The 23,935-nt window shown below is 38.6% G+C and overlaps 1 protein-coding gene across 4 annotated transcripts in view; it reads right to left on the bottom strand.

Annotated features, from left to right (window-relative positions):
* LOC111157755 (erythrocyte membrane protein band 4.1 like 5) overlaps positions 1 to 22,588 on the bottom strand; it is a 145,576-nt gene extending 122,988 nt beyond the window's left edge. For all 4 annotated transcript variants that reach the window (XM_022519415.1, XM_022519499.1, XM_022519582.1 and 1 more), the window contains exons 1-2: positions 22,393 to 22,588; positions 14,101 to 14,288 (exon numbers count right to left, since the gene is read on the bottom strand). In XM_022519415.1, the coding sequence (XP_022375123.1) occupies positions 14,101 to 14,280 (180 nt within the window). In that variant the 5' untranslated portion in view covers positions 14,281 to 14,288; positions 22,393 to 22,588. The remainder of the gene's footprint in view (positions 1 to 14,100; positions 14,289 to 22,392) is intronic.
* Between the last annotated feature and the right edge of the window lie 1,347 nt (positions 22,589 to 23,935).

The raw sequence follows: 23,935 nt of genomic DNA, 5'->3' as shown, positions 1-23,935 counted from the left end.
TCCCTCTCTCTGCCCTCCCCCCACCTGATGCTCTTGCACGCACCTGCCTACTTTCTGTCAAATAAAATAAAATCTTTTAAAAAAACACTTGTATGTTACTTATAACACAAGGGGTAGATTACTACTTAAAATTAACCAATAGATAAATTTTCTTAACTTTTCAGTTTTAATTTCTAATAAGGTAATTATCAGTAATTTACTAATAATTTTATGCCTATTAACTTTAGATTTCCCTATGAGATTGGAAGTGAAAAATCTGAGAGTAATGCCTGCTGGCTCTCAGGATACTTGCCCTACTTAGAAGTCTACAGTTTTAAACTAATTCTGGATATACAATTACTAATGAACTAAAGTTATTTGGATTCCATTCCCTTGACCCTCTTTTCTCAAAAACAAACCAAAAAACTCATCTGCCTCATTTCTCTATTATAGGCTTGATAGAAACATTCTTAAGCAATCTGGGGGACAAACTGCGATTTATTTTATGCTATGTAATCTCTACTGATTTAAAAATATGACTTACATTTATATATTGGAGTTGAAATAGAAGTTTTAATACAGATTAGAGTAAAAAACTTTACAAGTTTTCTCTAGAGAAATCAATTCCTAAAAGTAGTTTCAGAAGTGAATAGTGCTGTTTCAACTCCTTTTACCTCTCTAGTTTTTAGTTTATATCAGTTCAGTTTAAATAACTTTTCAGGGGGCACCTGGGTGGCTCAGTGGGTTAAGGCCTCTGCCTTTGGCTTGGGTCGTGGTCCCCGGGTCCTGGGATCAAGCCCCGCATCGGGCTCTCTCCTCAGCAGGGAGCTTGCTTCATCCTCTCTCTCTGCCTGCTTCTCTGCCTACTTGTGATCTCTGTCTGTCAAATAAATAAATAAAATATTTTTTTATAAATAAATAAATAAATAAATAACTTTTCAGGGCCCTACCAATTAATAATCCATATAAAGTATGTATTAGAGAGAAACTAATCTTACTGGCTAAGCAGTGTGTTATATTACACAGTGTATACTTGTGGTTTAGAATTTAAAAATTATGTAAGGTAATAGTATTATGAATGGTTTAAAAATGTGTAATGACCAGAGAACATTAGGTGGAGAGAAGTGAGTTGGGGGAAATTAGAGGGGGTGACTGAGACAGACTGTGGACTCTGAGAAACAAACTGAGGGTTTTGGAGGGGAAAAGGGTGAGGGGTTCAGAGGGCCTGGTGGTGAGTATTATGAAGGGCATGTATGCATGGAGCAGTGGGTGTGGTGCATAAACAATGAATCTTGGAACACTGATAAAATAAAATAAAAAAATTTTTTTAAATGTGGTATTTTAAGTGATACACCAATAAGTCAGAAAAAAACTGTACTTTTAAATATGTTTTTTAAAGTGCCTTTTGAACATTTTTTAAGCAATGGATTTAAACAACCGCATAAGATAAATTACCATATTTAAAAATAATAAGGTAACTATCAATAGATACAACCCACATAAGCAAAAGCATTATTGGGATCTCAATTTTCAATGATTTTCATACACATCCTATCCATGCCCCTCCTCCTATGTAACTTTAAATTATGATTTAGGGTATTTCTTGTAAAATATATACATGCACATACACATACCAAACATACACAATTTTTTTTACTAAATCATCAATCTCTGCCATTTAATGGATCTTTATTTCAACTTCTATTTTTGCTTTTCCTGCACTTTTTACCACCTTTCTTTCTGATAAAGTGCTATCCATGTATCCCTTTACCAAGAGAAGAATTTTACCATGCCCTCATTCCCATGATCTCAGCCAATCCTGTTTATGAACATGCTTTCTCTTATTTCTTTTCTCTGGTTGTGGCTAATTTGTTTAAGACAACAATCTTTATTTTAGTATTTTGAGCATTCTTTACACTCTTTAACGTATACACCACATAGATCTAATAGCATCTGCTAGATTTGTTTCTCTGCTCACTTGAGTTCTTCCTACAGAAATGTCCCCCATGTAGGACTTTGTATGAATAATCTTTAAAGGTCTTCTATGTTTGAGAATATTTTAATCATACTCTTACACCTGAATGACAACTGTCTCCTTATAAAATTCAAGGTTCAAAGTTATTTTCTTTCAATACTCTCTTCAATATTCCAAATGTATTATTACTCTTTTTCTTGCAGCTTATGCTGTTGTTGAAAGTACGGTGACAATCTGAATTCTGGTCCTTAATAATGTTATTAATTTTCTTGGTAAGCTTTAGGCTTCTCTATTTTTGACAGTCTTAGATTTCAGTATAATGTGATTAGGTGTGGTTTTTTTTCCTTAACTGTAACTTAATATTTGGTATTCTATCGGGCTTTTAAATCTGCAATCTTTCATCTCCCTTTAATCTGGGAAAACAATCTATTCCTCAAGTATTTTCCTCTATTTTTCTCATTTTAAATTTCTTAAGTGCTGGCACTGCTACTTTCTTTTTTCTTAAACATATGTTCATTTAATATTCACATTTACTCTGACGATTATGGTTTATTTGTCCACTTAACAAATACTTAACATAGAAAAGGTTCAGAAAGTTCTAGTAATGACAAAACTGCACAGCTAAAAAATGACAGTCTAGAATTTGAATTTTGCTGTCTCCCAAGCTCCAATTCCCTAAGGGTTACACACCACAAAGAGATTTGACTTGGAATGTCACCTCTCAGATCAATTAGATACCCCCAACTTCTTATCACAACCTTGTCTCTAAAGTTACTCTCAATGCCTAGGTTCTCCAACTACATGGGAACTTCTGGTACACTGACCCCACTTATTAACATTCATCAGCCTCCATTTCCCCCTTTTTTTTTTTTTAACATAATACAAAATATGCCATTTTAGCATATGCAACTCAATGCCATTAAATACATTCCCAGCATGTACAACCATCACCATTTTGATTTCCAGAACTTTTCATCAAACCAACCAGAAACTTGGTACCCATAAAACAACCATTCCTCACACTCTTTCCCTTCAATCCCTAGTAACCTCTTTCCTACTTTCCGTGGCTTGTGAATTTGCCTATTCTATATATGTTACATAAGTAGAATCATACAATCTATGTCTTTTTGTGACTGGCTTATTCATTTAGCATAATGTTTTCAAAGTTCATCCATGCTGTAGTAGGCTCAAAAATTTCATTCCTTTTTAAAACTCATAATATTCCATATTATACATATACCATGTAGTTTATCCATTCATCTGTTGATGAACATCTGAGTTGCTTCCACTTTTTGGCTATTGTGAATACTATTATGAATAATGATATACAAGTATCTGTTTCGAGTCCCTGCTTTCAATTCTTTGGGTATATAAGTAAGAGTGGAATATGATAATTCTATGTTTAACTTTTGAGAAACCGCCCAACTGTTTTCCATAGTAGCTGCACCATTTTGCAATCCCACCAGCAACACATAAGCTTCCAATTACTCCACATCCTCCCCAACATTTGTTATTTTCTGGGTCTGTTTTGGTTTATTTTGTTTGATACAACCATCCTAGTAAGTGTGAAAGGGTATCTCATGTGATTTTGATTTGCATTTCCCTAATGCCAGTAATGTTGAGCATACTTTCATGTGCTTATTAAACATCTGCTTCTCTTTTTTTTTTTTTTTTTTTTTTTAAAGATTTTTTTGAAGATTTTATTCATTCATTTGAAGCCCCAATGTGGGGCTTGGTCCCAGGACCCAGAGCTCATGAGTTAAGCTGAAGACAGAAAATTAACCATCTGAGCCACCCAGGCACCCTCCACCCCTTTTCAAATAAAGATTTTATTTGTCAGAGAGAGAGAGAGAGCAAGTGCACAGAAGGGGGAGTGGCAGGCAGAGGGAGAAAGCAGGCTCCCAACAGAGTAGGGAGCCTGAGTGGGGCTCAATCCCAGGACACCAAGATCATGACCTGAGCCAAAGGCAGACGCTTAACCAACTGAGCCACCCAGGTGTCCTGAGTATTTGCATATTTTCTTTGGAGAAGAATCTATTCAAGTCCTTCACACATTAAAAAGAAAAATTTTATTGAGGTATAGTTAACATATAATATTAGTTTCAGGTGTACACTATAGCGATTCAACAAGTATATAAAGTGCAAAATGCTCACCACAGTAAGTGTAGTTACCATCTGTCACCATACACAATTATTCCAATATTACTGACTATATTCTCTCTGTTGTACTTTTTATCACCCTAACTTATTTATTTCATAATAACAGCATAACAGCAAATTTGTACCTCTTACTCCCCTTTACCTATTTTGCTTCCCTGCTTACCCCATTATAAATTCAGTTTTCAGCTGTATCTAGACCATCACTTGCTACTTATATTCTTCTTTTCCTTTCTCCTAACAAATTATTCCAGGTCACCACCTCTTTCAAACCCAGTTCTCACTTCACATCCTGTTTTCTGAAGATTAGGACCAACAAGATATTACCTTTTCATCAGCCTTCCATCTTTCCCAGCCTAAGATGGTGGTCCTTTCCAGAATATTCATCCTACATTATCTACCTGTATATATAAAACCAATTCCTAAGATACATTTTTCCTATTCATTTGACAAACTCAAATCTCCCTATCCAGCCATTCTCTAGCTGCTATTGTTTCCTACCTTCCTTTTACTACCAAATCTCATGGCAATCCCCCAACTTCCCTTCATGCCCTTCCCCAAAAACTAAACAATATTTTTTTTTTTTTTAAGATTTTATTTATTTGACAAACAGAGATCACAAGCAGGCAGAGAGGCAGGCAGAGAGAGAAGAAGGGAAGCAGGCTCCCTGCTGAGCAGAGAGCCTGATTCGGGGCTCGATCCCAGGACCCTGGGATCATGACCTGAGCCGAAGGCAGAGGCTTTAACCCACTGAGCCACCCAGGCACCCCTAAACAATATTTGTTATTAAACAATATAATAATTAACAATATTTATTAAGTCCTTAGGTACAAGGGACTATGGGAAGTCTAAAATATAAAGGACTGTCCCCAATAATTCCTTTAAACCCTCTAAATCTGGCTTCTGAACACACCATTCCACTGAAGTTCCTTTTTCCACTTCATTCTATCACGCCTCTCTCAATGACAGCTGACTATGCTGTCATCATCTTCCATAAACAATATCACCCCCTCCACTAGAGCTGAACTGTATTTTACTCAGTTCTAATGTTTATTAGAAGTCTCCCTCCACCATATCCACATACTAAGCATTCCTTCTGGTGCAGTCTCCACGCCACTATTTGTCTATAGGCCCACTGTCTTGTACCTGTGTTACTATACAGTCTCCGGGATTTTTTTCCTATAAAGAACCAACAAAATCAACTCTAAATCATGTCTCTTGAGTACTAAGAAACCAACGGAATAAAACACAAGTATGTAAAAATCCACACATTGTTTTAAACAGCTTTGAGATATAATTTACATACTATACCATTCACCATTTAAACGTACAAAATCCAAAGGTATATTCACAGATATGTACAACCATCACAATTTTGGAACATCTTCATACCTCAAAAAGAAACATTGTTATCTTTTAGTTATTGCCCCAACCACCATTCCTACTACCCCCTCAAGTCCCTACCCATCTGCCCTTAGCAACCACTAAACCACTTATCTTTTTTTTTTCCTACAGATTTCTTTATTCTGGATTTTCATATGAATGAAATCATATCACCGGCTGCTTTCACCTAGCACAATGTTGTCAAAGTTCACCCATGTAGCATGTATCAGTACTTCATTTCTTTCATGGCCAAATAATATCCCATTATATGGATATAGCACATCTTGTTTATACATACATCTTCTGACAAACAACTGGGGTTTTTTTATCTTTAAGATAGTAAAAATAACACTGTTAGGACTATCTAACTATTGACTATGACTATCTAACTATATCACTATTTTTGTCTAAATGTGTGTTTTCAATTCTCTTAGATATATACCTAAAAGTAGAATTGTTGGAACATATGGTAACTATGTTTAATCACTTGAGGAACTGCCAGGCTATATTCCCAAGCAGCCGCACAATTTTATATTCCTGCCAAAAAATGTAAGAAGGTTCATATTTCTCCACATTCTCACCAACACTTAATATTATCTGACATTTTTATTTTAACCTTCCTAATTGATATGTAGTATCTCATTGTGGTTTTGATTTGCATTTCTCTGGTAACTAAGGATGTCAAGCATCTTTTCATGTACTTATCAGCTATCTGCATATCTGCAGATCCTTTGCCCATTTTTAAATTGGGTTGTCTTTTTATTATTGGGTTGTAACAGTATTTTTTTTTTTTTTTTAAGATTTTAAGAGAGAGAGGGACGCCTGAGTGGCTTAGTTGGTTAAGCAACTGCCTTCGGCTCAGGTCATGATCCTGGAGTCCCGGGATCGAGTCCACATTGGGCTCCCTGCTCAGTGGGGAGTCTGCTTCTCCCGCTGACCTTTCTCCACTCATGCTCTCTCTCTCCCTAATAAATAAATAAATAAAAGCTTTAAAAAAAAGATTTTAAGAGAGAGAGATCACAAGTAAGCAGAGAGGCAGACAGAGAGACAGAGGGAAGCAGGTTCCCGGCTGAGCAGAGAGCCCGATGTGGGGATCAATCCCAGGACCATGAGACCATGACCTGAGCTGAAGGCAGAGGCTTAACCCACTGAGCCACCCAGGCGCCCCGGGTTGTAACGGTTCTTTATATATTCTAGACACAAGTGCTTATCAAATATGTAACCTGCAAGTATTCTCTCCCTTTCTATGGGAGGATCTTTTCACTTTCTTGATAATGGCCTTTGTGACATGAAAGTTTTTAATTTTGATAAAAGTCCAACTTACTTTTTCTTATTTCGTTATTCATGTTTTTGGTATCATATCTAAAAACTGGTAACAAATCCAAGGTCATGAAGATTTATCCCTATTTTTTTGTTCCATGAGTTTTATGGTCTTAGCTCTTATGTTTAGGTCTTTGATCCATTTTGAGTTAATTTTTGTATATGGCATGACCTAAAGTTCCCACTTCACTTCATTCTTTTGCATATGGCTATCCAGTTCTCCTAGCACCACTTGTTGAAAAGACCATTCTTTCCCTCACTGAATGGCTCTGGCACCCCTGTCAAAAATCAACTGACCATAACCAAAGCAATCTTAAGGAAGAACAAAGCTGGAGATCTCACGATCCCAGGTTTCAAACTATACTACAAAGTTAATGTTAATAAAAACAGTATGGGGGGTGCCTGGGTGGCTCAGTGGGTTGGGCTGCTGCCTTCCGCTCAGGTCATGATCTCAGGGTCCTGGGATCGAGTCCCGCATCGGGCTCTCTGCTTGGCGGGGAGCCTGCTTCCCTCTCTCTCTCTCTCTGCCTGCCTCTGTCTACTGTGATCTCTCTCTGTCAAATAAATAAATAAAATCTTTGGGAAAAAAAAAAAAAAAAAAAAAACAGTATGGTACCGGCACAAAAACAGACACATAAATCAATGGAACAGGACAGAGAGCCCAGAAATAAATTCACTCTTATATGGCCAATTAATCTACAATAAAGGAAGCAAAAATGCACACCACGGAAAAGACAGTCTCCTCAATAAATGGCATTGGGAAAATTGGATAGCTACATGCAAAAGACTGAAAGTGGACCAGTATCTTACACTATATACAAAAATCAACTCAACCTGGATTAAAAAATTTAACTATAAGACCTAAAACCATAAAACTCCCAAAAGAAAATGTAGGCAGTAATCTCTTGGACCCTGGCCCTGGCAATATTTTTCCGGTTTAAGTCTCCTCAGGCAAGGGAAACAAAACAGAAATAAACTAATAAAACTACAACAAACTGAAAAACTTTTGCACAAACAAGGAAAACCATCAACAAAATGAAAAGGCAACCTACTGAATGGTAAAAGACATTTACAAATGATATTCCGGTAAGAGGTTAATATCCAAAATATATTAAGAACTCACAGAACTAAATACCAAAACAAAAACCAAAAACAAAAAACAAAAAAAAAAACAAAAAACCCCCGCAAATAATTCAATTAAAAAAACGGGGAGAGGACCTACAATAGACACTTTTCCAAAGACATACAGATGGCCAAAAGACACATGAAAAGATGCTCAACATCACTCATCATCAGGGAAATGCAAATCAAAACCACACTGAGATAGCACCTCACACCAACCAGAATGGCTAATATCTAAAGGACAAGAAATAAGTACTGTGGAGGATGCAGAGAAAAGGGAACCCTCATGCACTGCTGGCAGGAATGTAAACTGGCAGTCATAATGGGAAACAGCAGAAAGTTTCCTCAAAAAATTAAAAACAGAAATACCATATGATCCAATAATTCAACTACTAAGTATTTACACAAAGAAAACAAAAACACTAATTCAAAAAGAGAAATGCACCACTATGTTTACTGCGGCATTATTTACAACAGCCAAAATACGGACGCAACTTAAACGTCCACCGATAGATGAATCAATAAATATGTGGTGTATATATACAATGGAATATTACTCAGCCAGAAAAAAGGAATGAAATCCTGCCATTTGCAACAACATGGATGGACCTAGGAGGTATTAAACTAAGGAAAATTAGTCAGACAGACAAAGACAAATACCATGTGACTTTCCTATATGCAGAATCTAAAACACAAATGAACAAAACACACAAAAAAACAGATTCATGAATAAAGAGAATAAACTGATGATTGCCAGAAAGATAGGTGGGGGGATAGACCAAACAGATGAAGGGGATTAAGAGGTACAAACTTCCAGCTATAAAATAAATAAGTCATGGTGATGAAAATACAGCATCGGGAATATAGTCAATAATAGAATAAATATATATAAAGAACAAATATATAGTAGGATAAGTATATAATAGAATAAATATACAGATAAACAGATAAATAAAAATAAATAATAGAATAAACATATATAAAGAATAACATCTCTGTACGGTGACAGATGGTAACTTCTTATCATGGTGAGCATTTCATAATGTGTATGTAACTGTCCACACTGTGTTATACACAATATAATACTGTATGTTGGGGCGCCTGGATGGCTCAGTGGGTTAAAGCCTCTGCCTTCAGCTCAGGTCATGATCCCAGGGTCCTGGGATCGAGCCCTGCATCAGGCTCTCTGTCTGCTTCCCTTCCTCCCTCTCTGCCTGCTTCTCTGCCTACTTGTGATCTCTGTCAAATAAATAATCTTCATTAAATAAATAAATATCTTAAAAAAATACTGTATGTCAACTATATTTCAATTAAATTTTTTAATTTTTAAAAAAACTTTAAAAACCAGGTAAGAACACTATAGACATTTTCCAAAGAAGATGTACAAATAATACACATGTAAGAAGATGCTCATCAGTAATCATTAGGAAACTACAAATCAAAACCACAAATGAGGTATCACTTCACATCTACTAGGATGACTATAATTTAAAAAATGGAAAATAACAAGTGTTGAGGATGTAGAGAACCTGGAACTGTCCTACATTGCTGATAGGAATGTAAAATGATACAGTTGCTATGGAAAACGGTTCCAGAAAAAATTAAACCTGGAACTATCATATGACCCAGCAATTCCATCCTCAGGTATCATATCCCAAAGAATTAAAAACAGGTACTACAACAAACACTTGAACATGAATAGTCACAGCATTACTATTCACAGTTGCTAAAAGATGGAGAGAACCCAACGTCCATCAACTGATGAATGGATAAACAAAATATGATTTATCATACAATGGAGTATTAGTCAACATAAAAAAGAATTAAGTACTGATAAATGTCACAGTACAGATGAACCTCAAAAATATTAGGCTAAGTTAAAGAAAGGTCACAGATTGGATAATATTCCATTTATATAAAACATCCAAAACAGGCAAATCCTTAGAGAAAGAAAACCAACTAGCAGTTATCAGGGGCTAATGGGAGTTACAGAGTTTCCATCTGGGATGACAAAAATATCTTAGAACTAAACAGAGGTGATGGTTGTACAACATAGTGATTGTACTAAACACCAATGAATTATGCACTTTTTGGAAAGTTTTATTTATTGAGGTAATCTGTACACCCAACATGAGGCTTGAACTCATGACCCCAAGATCAACAGTCACACACTCCTCCAACTGAGCCAGACAGGCTCCCTGAACTTTAAAATAGGTAATTTTATGGGGTGCCTGGGTTACTCAGTCAGTGAAGCATCTGTCTTCTGCTCAGGTCATGATCCCAGGGTCCTGAGATTGAGCCCGGCCCTGGGATGGAGCCCCATGTTGGGCTCCCTGATCAGCAGGGAGTCTGCTTCTCTCTCCTTTTCTAACCCCCCCCCATCCTCTGCTCTCTAGCTTGCTAACAAATAAAACCTTTAAAAAAAATAAATAAAATGGTTAATTTTATTTTATAGCAACTTTTCTTCAATTCAAAAATAATTATTCATTAAAAAAATCTTAAGAAACATCCCCCCCAAAGAAACAACTGACCACAGATGTATGGCTTTACATCTGGATTCTCTATTCTGTTGCAATAATTTATGTGTCTATTCTTTTTTTTTTTTAAGATTTTATTTTTAAGTAATCTCTACACCCAGTGTGTGGCTTGAACTCACAACCCTGAGATCAAGAGTCACATGCTCCAGAGCCAGCCAGGCACCCCTATGTGTCTATTCTTGTGCCAGTAGCACACCATCTTGATTACCATTGCTTTATACTGAGTCTTAAAATTAAGTGTGAATCCTACTACTTTGTTCTTTTTCAGTATTATTTTGGCTATAATAAGTCCCTTGCAATCCCACATGAATTTTAAAGTAAGCTTGTCAATTTCTACAAATAAATCAACTGGTATTCTGGAGGGGATTATGTTGAATCTATAGATCAATTTGGGGTGCACTGCATCTTAACAATGTTAAGTTTTCATAAACACAGGATACCTATAAATGTTATTTATCTAAAAAGGTTTAACTACACAAGGGCTATATAATTAAAGCCTTCAGTGCCTGTATCAGCAAAGTAGATATATTAAATTATTATCAACTGATTAATCATTTTTTATTAATTTAAAACTTGGGAGATGCAGAATGATAAAAGACAGACTACTAAACAATACTAAGTTCATAAATCAAAGTTTCTGTGGCATTTCCATTTCAAAGTTAGAAATTTCTACCTGATGCTTTTATCATTCACTGAAAGGCATTAGGCATTCTCACTGTAATTAGTTCCTTAAAAAGGGGGTGGGGGAGCCCAGGTAGAAGGTACTTAAATTCCTCTCCCAGTTTTTTTTTTTTTTTTTTTTTTAAAGATTTTATTTATTTATTTGTCAGAGAGAGAGAGGGAGAGAGAGCAAGCACAGGCAGACAGAATGGCAGGCAGAGGCAGAGGGAGAAGCAGGGTCCCTGACAAGCAAGGAGCCCGATGTGGGACTCGATCCCAGGACGCTGGGATCATGACCTGAGCCGAAGGCAGCTGCCTAACCAACTGAGCCACCCAGGCGTCCCCCTCTCCCAGTTTTGAGATGAAGACAGCAGAAGGAGGAAAACGACCATTACTATTGGTATATTTTAATCTATTAAATTTTAATCTATTAAATTATCTATTTAATCACTGATAATCACTTACATATTGCCTGGGCAATCATCTTAGTTCCACTATGGCTTGTTATTATCACTAGTGACCTTAATCCTAGTGGAAAAGGAGTATCTGCTTCATCCAATTTTCAAAATTAATTTTAAATCCTCTTTTGGAATCATACTAGACTGGCTGAGAAGCTAAATAAAAAAAAAATGGAAAACTTTCTTTTTAGAAATTAATATTCCTCTGGTCTATTTTTTTCTTTCAGTAAAACAGTTTAGCTGGCAGGCCAATGCCCATTTTAAACTCACGCAAGCATCTAGAATTAGATCTTAACTCTAGGATTTCACCTGTAGAGCTGAAAAGACAATTGTTCTACTCCCACAAAAAGTCAAATTTAAAACTCTCGGCTTTTTCCACCACAACTGTCTACATGAGAGGTCAGCTAACATTTCTGGCCATCCACCCTACTGAGCATATCAGGCATAGGAAACCACTCTATAGCAGTCACTAGTCATTAGTTCCACTGCTTACAACCTCATGCTGTTTCTTCTCCACAAAACACTGCCTCTTTAAAAAGATCCTTTACCAAGTCTACTTTCCTAGTATTTCCTAGCCTCTCCATCCACAATCCAGAAGACTTCATACCTCAAACATTAGGTAATAAGAAACTTCTTTCCAGTTTCTCACACAGCAATCTCGAACTTTTTATCACATATCTAATGTATCTTAACAGAATATTACACAAAACCCTTAAGATACTTATCAAGAAAAAAATGAATATGAAAACTCCTCAAAGAGATATCACATATTGGAATGCTTGACAAACCCTCAAAAAGCCCTTATAGGAAGAAAATGTAAATGCCTTCAAGTCCTCCAGATTCAAAAACCCTAAAGATGTCCAGTCTAATGTACAAAGATAATAAAACATACCCATGATGATGACTTCAAACACTTCAAGAAATCTTATGTTTAATTTTATCACATTCCATTGTTTATTTTTATATTCCATTATTTTTTAAATGTGTAAGGTATATACCTAGTACATTCTAAATTATCCTATTACTCAGAATATTCATTTAAATAAACTAATTCCTTCATCTCACTCTGTGAGTTAAAGGTCACAGTTAAAGGTTAAGTTAAAGGTCTTTCAGAGTTTATTCAACTGTATACTGTAGCAGCATTTAGGCTATCACCTTGCACAAAGACATTTTTTATTGTATTTTGGGTATATAAGGTGTATACTAAAATAGATGTGCAGGGAGGGAAGACTGAACATCCAGTGACACATCAAATCATGTATTTTATAGCTTAGTTACATAAATCTTTTTTTAAGATTTGATTTATTTATTTGAGAGAGAGAGAAAAAGTATACAAGGGAAGGAGCAGAGAGGAAGGAAGAGGGAGGGAGAAAGAATCTAAACCAGACCCCTGTGCTGAGTGCGGAGCCTGATGTGGAGCTCGATCCCACAACCCAGAGGAAACCTGAGCGGAAACCAAGAGTCAGAGGCTTAACTGACTTAGCCACCTAGGTGCCCCATTAATAAATCTTTTGACACAGAACAAAGACATTTGTGTTAATAAATACCTCAGAAAGAAACTCAACTGCCCTCCGAACCATACAGCTACCTCTTGCCCCTCAAAAATGCCTAAGTTAACCCCTTTCAAATACATCAGACTGTTTCACATCGTGAGCTATAATTTATACATTCATAACTGTAAAAAGAAACCATCTAAAATTTTAATAAAATCACAACATCCTGTCTTGAAATGAAGATGACAGTGTATAAAAAAACTCCTCTGCAAACTACTTTGGGAGAAAAGACATAAACAGAGCTGAGAAGTATGAATTTCTTTTACTCTATTTCCTTAAAATTTAGGCAAGCACAACAAACTGCTGAAGAAGCATTTGTTTTGAGGAAAAGTGAGAAGTGTTTTGAAAATTAGAGAAAAATATAGAGAATTAGAAGTCTTATAGTACACATGTATCATTATTCCCAAATACTCTCACTGTTTTAATAACTGCTCAACAAGGATGGTGAGAAATCCACTAGAGTACCCTATGTATTGCCATCATTAAGAACACACATAAAGAATTCACAAATGGGGGCGCCTGGGTGGCTCAGTGGGTTAAAGCCTCTGCTTTGAGCTCAGGTCATGATCCCAGGGTCCTGGGATCGAGCCCCGCATCGGGCTCTCTGCTCAGCAGGGAGCCTGCTTCCCCCTCTCTCTCTGCCTGCCTCTCTGCCTACTTGTGATCTCTGTCTGTCAAATAAATAAATAAAATCTTTAAAAAAAAAAAAAAGAATTCACAAATGATCTATGCCAATAAATGCCCGATCATTAAATATTTCAGTAACGTCCACAATCCCAGAAAAATATTATCATGCTAGGTATCTAAGGTTATCTGATCCATGTACCTCAATGTTACACTGCCTGATCCACACTAACCCATATTACCTAATTTCCCCAGGAAGTTACCAAGAGAAAGTTCAAATGAAGAAAGTGGTCTCATATAGAATCTATAAATGGTCAGCAGAACCTACATACCGGCAAGTCCACACTAACATCAGTACCATCCAGAAGAGACACCCGACATGTGATGACAGACTTAGAGTCTCCAGCTGCAGGAATGTGTGTGGCAGCTCGTTGAGCTTCTCGGAGTCGTTCCTTTTCCGCATGTTTACGCATTGACCGACGCCCAAGTGTTCTACGGAAGAAGCTCAGCATTTTTGTCACTAATAAAACCAGAGAGAAAAAGGTATTAGCTGACTACCCACAATGTACAGTCAGACAAACGGTGTTATTTAGTAAAATCTTGTGACCACTACGAACATACTGTTAAAAGCAGCAAGTAAATTTGAAAAACATAATTAAAACTAGCTACTTACCTCAAAGTTCTTGAAAACTTTTATATAAAATAGAGTTATGACTCACAGCATTTCTAAATTTACTGGTCTATTTTATAAGGAGCTGACAGGAGACAACAAATATTTATGAAGTTTATCAGGTCTTCCGAGTCAATGAATTTTATGTACAATTGCCATATAACTCTACAAACATTAGGAGACAATCCACACACTAACGTATCCTTTGATGACCATTAACAATTCTAAAAAGTTCCATTTCTTTTCTGAGCAATCACAATAAAAACACAAAAACAGGCACCTGCCTCACTCAGTGGATGAAACACTCGACTCTTGATCTCAGGGTTGTAGGTTGTAGGTTGTGGAGATTACTTAAAAATAAAATCTTAAAAAACAAATAAATAATCACCTAGTTCAGCTAATATACAATATAATTCAAATACATTTTTGTTAAATAGTCTATTATTTAAAGATTTTAAATTACTATTTAATAGTCAACTCTTTATAATGTTAAATTATTTTAAGGCCACTTTTCTTATCTTTTTTTTTTTTAAGATTTTATTTATTTATTTGACAGACAGAGATCACAAGTAGGCAGAGAGGCAGGCAGAGAAGGAAGGAAGAAAGCAGGCCCCCCGCTAAGCAGAGAGCCCGATGCGGGGCTCGATCCCAGGACCCTGGGATCATGACCTGAGCTGAAAGCAGAGGCTTTAACCCACGGAGCCACCCAGGCGCCACTTTTCTTATCTTTATTAAGAATGCTAAGTTTAATCAAAATAAAACAGGTTTAGTAATTTTTTTTTAATTTTTTAAAGATTTTATTTATTTATTTGACAGAGAGAGAGCACATAAGCAGGAGGAACAGCAGGCAGAGGAAGAGGGGGAAGCAGGCTTCCTACTAAGCAGGAGCCCAATGTGGCACTCGATTCCAGGACCTCAAGATCATAACCTGAGGTGAAGGCAGACACTTAACCAACTGAGCCATCCCAGTGCCCCTGGTTAGTAATTTTAAAAGCAAACACAGGGCGCCTGGGTGGCTCAGTGGGTTAAGGCCTCTGCCTTTGGCTCAGGTCATGATTCCAGGGTCCTGGGATCGAGCCCCACGTCGGGCTCTTTGCTCAGCAGGGAGCCTGCTTCCTCCTCTCTCTCTGCCCGCCTCTCTGCCTGCTTGTGATCTCTGTCAAATAAATAAAATCTTTAAAAAATAAAAATAAAAAAAAATACAGCAAACACAAATGGTAATACCATAAAGACCATCTTGCTAACCTAATGTTTAATTTATGCAAATAAGAGAATGAGAAAAATAAGTTAAAGACAATGATTAACTCCAGAGAAAACAAGAAGTTGAGCAGAAAAGGGAAGGTAATCACAGTATACTACATGACTTAGCTAATGTTTAAATGTTCATAATACTATAAACACTAAGTATTGATCTAAGCATAACTGTAAAGTAACTCTAAGAAGAGATACGTAACAAGGAGATGCAGAGAGCCAATTCCTCATCTTTCCAAGTTGGAATTCAACAGATAATTCCTGAAACCAAGCATCAAGAAGTGAAATAAAAGCATGTTACTGAAAATGTGAAAGTGTTTTCCTTGAGGACAGAATAGAACTCAGCAGAGTGCTATTTTTAAAAAGAAGCCTTCAGGTTAGGTGACTCCAATGTAGTTTATACATTTATAAACTTGATTAAAATAAAGCTAATTTAAAAGTAAATACAAGCACATTAAAAAACAAGTCTCTATAAACTGAAGATTATCATACACATATCACACATACAAATAGTCCTACATAACTGAGTAAACTGGCAAAGCCATGAGACTTGTCCTTTGTATGTTCATCTACTTAAATTCCAAGAAAATAAAACTAGGTAAGTTTTCAATTTACAAAGCACTCATATATAACATCTGGCTGCAGTCTCTTCCTCTTCAGGTTTCTCTTCAGACATTGCTCCTTTTGCACTTTACTATCTATTCTTGTTTCAGCTGCCTAAGAAAGGTACTTGTTATCCCAGATGTGGAAAGCCCATGTGTCAGAGACTCCCTACCTATTTTTTAATTCAATTCTACCTATATCTCCCCTGAGAGACATTCTCTGATAACCAAAGAGTTAGTCACTCCCATCATCACACTTCCACTGAAACATGAAAATATTTTACTGTATCACTAATCAGATTTTAATTATTTATTAACATGTCTGTCTCATTTATTATAAACTCCTGAAGACATAATTCCTATTTTGAATAGCCAGCCACCCAGAACATCTCATTAAGTACAACAAATGGTTAGTAAATAATCTTACCTGCGTCTCAGAAAAACTCCCAAAATTTTATCTTATTTTGATGAGTAAACTAAGGATCCAATAAATGAAACCACTGGCCACATCCATTATTTAGTAAATATCAAACTCAAATTTAGTAAAAATCAAACTCTGATTTTTCTGATTCCAAATTCTTGGTCTTTCTACTACATCATAGAACAATTCATGTAAAACTTGTATTTTAGAAGGTAAGAAATCATCAAAGATCATAGCTAAAAAGGGTCTGAATGAAAATATAAGCAAAAACATACATGATAAATTTGGGGTTTTTTAAAACTTACTTCAGCTTATTCGACAAATTGCAAGGGGAAAAAAGAAATGCAAAGAGAACTACGGATTAAAACAGACTAGGGGCGCCTGGGTAGCTCAGTGGGTTGAGCCTCTGCCTTTGGCTCAGATCATGATCCCACGGTCCTGGGGTGGTGCCCCCCCCCATCCGGCTCTCTGCTCAGCGGGGAGCCTGCTCCCCCTCTCTGCCTGCCTCTCTGCCTACTTGTGATCTCTGTCAAATATATTAATAAAATCTTTAAAAAAAAAAAAGGACTTAAAATACAAATCCATCAATCACAATGCACATACATTAGATCCTAATTTAAATAAACCTTTTTTTTTTTTAAGTTGTAGGATGTTATCATTAGGGAAAGCTAGGTCAAAGAAAAATGGGAGGGGCGCCTGGGTGGCTCTGTCCGTTGATGGGCTGCCTTCAGCTGGGGTCATGATTCCGGGGTCCTGGGATCAAGCCCCACATCAGGCTCCCTGCTCGGTGGGGAGCCTGCTTCTCTCTCTCCCTCTGCCTGCTGCTCCGCCTGCTTGTGCTCTCTCTCTGTGTCTCAAATAAAATCTTTAAAAAAAAAAAAAAAAAAAAAAAAGGTATATGGGAACTCTACTATTGTAACTCCTGCATAAGTCTAATTTAATTTCAAGATATAGGAAATTTTAAAGTCACAAATTTGTTAGGGTGCCCGGGTGGTGCAGTGGGATGAGTGTCCAACTACTGGTCTCAGCTCAGGTCACAATCTTGGGGTCCTGGGACTGAACCCTGTGTCGCTCTGTACTCAGCACAGAGTCTGTTTGGGATTCTCTCTCTCTCCCTCTGCCCCTCCTGCTCATGCTGTCTCTCTCTCTCTCAAATAAATAAATAGAATCTTTTTTTTAAAGTCACACATTTGCTGTTACACATATAATTTATAAGAAGTCTTGTATAACCAGTTGATATTTTAAACTAGATGCGTTTGTGGGGTACTTGGGTGGCTCAATTGGTTAAGCTTCTAACTCATGATTTTGGCTCAGGTCATGATCTTGAGATGGTGAGATCAAGACCCGCATCAGCTCTGCTCTAGGCATGGAGCCTGCTTAGGAGGCTCTCTCTCCCCATCTCACCCTGGTCACCTGTTTTCTTTCTATTTCAATCAAAAAAGAAAAAGAAAAAAAGACAATAATAATAAAATTTAAATTCGATGCATTTATAAACATGAAGAAAATAAAAGATGAAATACTGGGATAACACCAATGTAATAAAAAAATTCAACTGCTATAAATTAAGGATTATAGCCTCATTTTACAAGTATGCATATTGCTATGTAACTAGGTAAGTTAGCAAAGCCATGATAGTTGTCATTTGAACTTCCTAAGGACATAAATTATACAGGCACACATTTGAACACTGACTAGACTGTTTATGATAACCAAGGAATTGCTGCCATTTTTCTTTTATATAAAATAGTGGTATTAAAGTAAAGTGGGGATAGAAACTGAAGAAACTGCCCAGATAAGTGGCCACTGTTGCAGCATCATGGATACATGGGGGCTCATTATACTCTTCTGACTACTTGAATTTTTCCAAAATAAAAGGTTTTCAGGGCACCTGGGTGGGTCAGTAGGTTAAGCCTCTGCCTTCGGCTCAGGTCATGATCTCAGGGTCCTGGGATCAAGCCCTGCATCACACTCTCTGCTCTCAGTGGGGAGCCTGCTTCCCCCTCTCACTCTCTGCCCACTTGTGATCTCTGTCAAATAAATAAATAAGATCTTTAAAACACACACACACACACAACAGAAAAACAACAACAACAACAAAACAAAAGTTTTTCTAAGGGAAAATAATGTTCACAATGCACTATAACTGTATGAGTCCTAGGAAGCAAATGAACTATAAAACAAGTTTTCTGACTTTCACCTTATCTTCTACCTTGAAAACAAAAATTCATTATTCAAGTACAGTTAACCTGCTAAAGAAAAACAAAGCTTCTTTAAGATTTAATATCTAGTATTTTGAACCATAAAACCCAATGCCACAAACAACTTATTTTTACAAAATATAAAAGCAAGTTATATGAAAATAAATTCCAGATGGACTAAGAATTTAAAATCAAAGAAATGATAAAGTACTAGAAGGAAACAATATATTAAAGAGCTTCTAAATTTAAATGATTAATATTCAGTTTAATGAATTATCACAAACCATTAAGATAATGCAACACAAAAAAATGGGTAAGATATGAAGAAACAAGCTCAGTTCTAAAAGATGATATGAAATGAAAATATGTATAAAAAATTTGACCTCAACAATAACAAACGAAATCTAAACTAAAAAATGAGATACTATCTGTCATTTAAGACTCAAGATAGCCAGTGTTGAAAAGGATATGGGAAAAACAATCACCTTCATACACTGTCCTCTTCGGAGCATTTAACCACACTATCACAATGTGCCCCCACTTTTACTCAGCAATTATAATGCTAATAGGATATCCTAAGAAATAGGATGTGATCCAAATTGTAGAAGTAAGGATTTTCATGGCATAATTTTAAATATGTCCATCAACATGCTGTAGTTAAACAAATTAATGTTATACAACTCAGCTGTTTTTTAAATACAACTGACTTAGACATAGACAAAATTTCTAAGTGAAAAATGAAATCAGGAAAGTGGTAAGTTTTATCCCACTCTAAGGTGGGATACCTACATATTCACAAAAGGACTAAGACATGCAAACTGTTAAGTGAGGTTATCTCTGGAGAGGGTCATGTGGAGGTACTGAAGTCCTCTATAATAAGAATATATGACTGTGTCAAAAGAGTTTATTTTCTTTAAGATTTTCTTTGACAGAGAGAGAGAGAGAGAGAGAGCGAGAGAGTGAGAGAGAGATAACAAGTACAGAACCAGGGGAAGCTGCAGGCAGAGGGGGAGGGAGAAGCAGGCTCGCCACTGAGCAAGGAGCAGGATGTGGGGCTGACTCCAGGATCTGGGGATCATGACCTGGGCCGAAGACAAATGCTTAGCGAACTGAACCAGTCAGGTGCCCCTCAAAAGAGTTCTTAAAAAATTGTTAAGTGACACCTGGATGGCTCAGTCAGTTGAGCATCCGACTCCTGTTTGATTTCAGCTCAGGTCTTGATCTCAGGGTTCTGAGTTTAAGCCCAGCGTTGGGCTCTACAATGGACATGAAGCCTACGTAAAAACAAAATTGTTAAAAGGAGTAAAGTTTTCCCATATTCACTCTTTCTCCATCCCCCACTACCACTTTCATTCTAAATGCTACAGCAGTGGGTTTTTAGCAACCACAAATCTGATCCCAGTTAAAAAGTCATTAATGGTCTTGCTCTGGATCCAGCTCTTCCTCCTGCCTAACCTTTCAGGCAGCCCCCTCCCAGCTGTTCACTCTGCCCTGGTATCCCAGCTGCTCAATCCAACGGATCTTTTTAACTGTGGACCTGTTTTGTTTTGTTTTGTTTTGTTTTGGCTGTTCCATCTTTCTGGAATGCTCTCTTTCTACTTCACCTCTCCCATTTCTTCAGAAAAGCATTCCCTGACTCCTGAGTCTAAATTAAGTGCTCCTTTTAGTACCCTTAGACTCTTCTTTATAACTTTTACCAAAACTGTAATTAAATACCCTATTGCTTAATTATCTTTTTTACTGGGTACTTCCCCACTCAAGACTCAAGGATCTGGTCTGACTCAGTCAGCAAGATGACCTAGCTAGCACAACAATCAGAATATTAGGCACTCAATAAAGAACTTGTCTGACACTAAAATGATACAGTGGAATTCTCAAAAAGTAGATTTACATATTTTTAAATGCATTTTAATCTGTGATTACAATCATAAAAATACAAACTGAAGTAATCCATTTACTACCTAAATTAACTGAAGTTGTTTTTAAATATGTATCTAAAACTCAAGTTTGTCGTGAAATGTGTATATTGTCAAATGTGACTGGTGGCCACATTCTTTGGTATGCATTTGCTTTTTGATAAAGCAATATACCAATTTACAGCAACTGCCATAGATATATCTTTAATCCCACTAGTCCCAACACAGAAAATGCCTGCAAGACAGTAATTCAACAGAATACATATGAATTTCTTTTTTAAGATTTTATTTATTTATTTGACAGACAGAGATCACAATTAGGCAGAGAGGCAGGCAGAGAGAGTGAGAGGAGGAAGCAGGCTCCCCGCTGAGCAGAGAGTCCGATGTGGGGCTCGATCCCTGGACCCTGGGATCATTACCTGAGCGGAAGGCAGAGGCTTTAAACCACTAAGCCACCCAGGCGCCCCACATATCATTTTCTAATGAAGCTCACCTATAAAAAGAAAACAAACCTGCAAACTAGCTTACCTGTACGAATAATTCACTATGTTAAGTAAGGTTCAGCTCGTTTTAGCAATGTCAGAAATGGAGTTATAGGTAATTTTTCCCCTAATTCTTAACAAAATACTCCTGATATTAAATTAAAATGTTGTCAGAAGGTTTAAAAGAGGGGCGCCTGGATGGCTCAGTCGGTGAGGCATCTGCCTTAGGCTCAGGTCATGATTCTGGAATCCCAGGATCAAGCCCCCACCTCTAGCTCCCTGCTCAGCAGGGAGTCAGCGTCACCCTCTGCTTCTCCCCCTGCTCCTCTCTCTCTCTCTCTTCCAAATAAATAAAATCTTTTTTAAGAAGGGGGGGGGGTTAAAAGACTTGGGTCTTCTCGTTCTTAGCTAAAATTCATGAGACTTAGTCCATAAAGATAGTGACAGGAACAATTAATGTTTACACACCGAAAAACCCCAACCCTAACACGCCGAGTCAGGGGAGGGGCGGGGGAGGGTCCTTTGGATCGCGCCATTGCTGGTAACCCACCTGCCTCTCACAATTTCCAAGGGGCCGAACTTGCAGTCTTACGCAAACCAACCCCAGACGTCCACCTGGGTTTTTGTTCTAAGATCGTGTCACGAATCGCGGCGGTTTTTTTCCTTTGACCTGCCACATCCCCCTCGCCAGCCGGACAGCTAAGTCGAGACCTCTTAGAGAAAGGCGACCCCCGGCTGCTCCGGAGGGGGCCGGGACTGGGTAGGGGTCGGGCCGGCACACATTAACCCGCCTCACCCCCGGCTCTCTGCTCCGGCCGCACCGCCCAGTATCGCCCGAAACTCTGCGGCCCGGCCCCATTGGCCGCCGCCGCCCCTCCCCTCCCGGCAGGTTTAATATTTTGCCGGTCCGCCAAGGAAGCAGCTGGGGCTGGAGCGTCCCGAAGCGAGGCCGCGAGAATAGACCTTCGGCGCGAGCCAGAATGGGCGCGAGCCAGAATGGGCCCGCGAAGCGGTGAGGGGAAACGGGGTGTGGACCGAGCCCGATACGGGCAGTGCGGCCGGGGACACTGGGCCTCGCGCTTACCTGGGCTGGGGACCGAGGCGCGGTGGCAAAGGCAGCGCGGATAGCCGGCAACGCGAGTGTGAAAGTCCTGTGAGCGACTGAAAAGGGGGCGGCTCCTCTGGAGACGCCAAGAAATGGCGACCTGAGGCGCGCGCCCACCCTGCGTTAATCCTCTGAAGGACCCCAGCCGTCCGCCGGCCCGCCCCTTAAAGCCCCCTCTAGGCTCCGCCCTCCGGGGGCGGGGCGCTCTGCTCTTAAATGGGCAATGACACCGCCCCGGAAATCGCCCGGCTGGGTGAGACTCCCGTTAAACCGGCGATGGCAGGCCCTGCTGAATCCGCTACCACTGCGAGAGGCCCGGCGTCCCGGGCTGGTTTAAAGGGACGCTGCCGAAATCCAGCTCTGGCTATCAGACTCCTCCTTGGGAGGGGGTACACGCCCGTGGAGAGCCCCCAGATTAGTCCCATCCCAAAGGTAGTTTAGTCCTGTCTGAGCCCAGAGTCAGGCGCTGCTAGATTCATTTACTCACTCGTTCGAAAAAATTCATTAAGCAAATCTTTAGTGCCCTGTCGTTAGAGGAACTTTTTCATTGTAGTGGGGAGGAAGACGGTAACAAATACATATTAAATAGTGCTATGATGAAGAAAAAAAAAAAGAACGGGAAATAGATTTCTGTTTAATATAGCATGGTCAAGGAGATCCTTTGTGACCAGGGGACATTTCATCCGTTCTTTCTACAGATAATTTGTGAAATTAGCTATTATGGGCCAGGCTGTTTTCTAGACACCGGAGATACACCAGATAATCAAGACAGACAAAAATCCCTCATGCAGCTTAAGTGCGAGCAGGAGGGACAGAAAATAAATGAGATAGATTAGAAAAATTAGATACTGTGTTAGGCAATGCTGAATGATAGAGAAAAATCAAAGCACGGGACAGAAATAGGGACTAAGAAAGTGGTCATTTTAGATACCAACTAGGTAAGGAGGAAGCCCTCGAAAAGGTGACCTTTGAGTGAAAATCAAAAGGTGGTAAAGGAATGGTTTTGTGGACCCCTGAGGGAAGAGCAGAGGTTATTAACTCCAAAGGCCCCGTTGGGTGGGTGCTTGGTCTGCTCAAGGAAAGCCAGCGTGCCTAAAGGTGGATAAATAGAGCCCTGGGAGGTGACAAGCCAAGGAGGAGAGAGCTGTGAGGTGAAGGGCCTTATGAGCCTGCCTGCGGGTCTGAGGAATTGGGAGAATCAGTGGCAGGCCCGAGAGTGTAAAGTTCATGAGGTCCCTGCTGGCTGAGATGGGAACAGGCAAATACTCAGCCCCTTCTGGAGACTTGGCACAGCCAGGCCTCCACCATCCCAAGACCTAATAGTTGGGCTTGGCAGGGACAGCGGGTCTCTGCTCCACGAGGTGTTGGCTGGGGAAGCTCAACAGGAGTTGGCAATACCAAAACCTCCTCCTTCATCTCTGTGGCATCTCAGCCGGGCTGGCTGAAATGAACAGCTGAGTTCTGCCTGGGCCTCCTTCCCTAAGAGGGTAATTGGGGTGGCTCAGGCCTGGAAACTTACTCA

This window comes from Enhydra lutris, unplaced genomic scaffold, assembly GCF_002288905.1.
Source record: "Enhydra lutris kenyoni isolate GAN:26980312 unplaced genomic scaffold, ASM228890v2 scaffoldscaffold1, whole genome shotgun sequence".
NCBI classification, from domain to species: Eukaryota; Metazoa; Chordata; class Mammalia; order Carnivora; family Mustelidae; genus Enhydra; species Enhydra lutris.
This window is presented reverse-complemented; position numbering and strand designations above follow the sequence as displayed.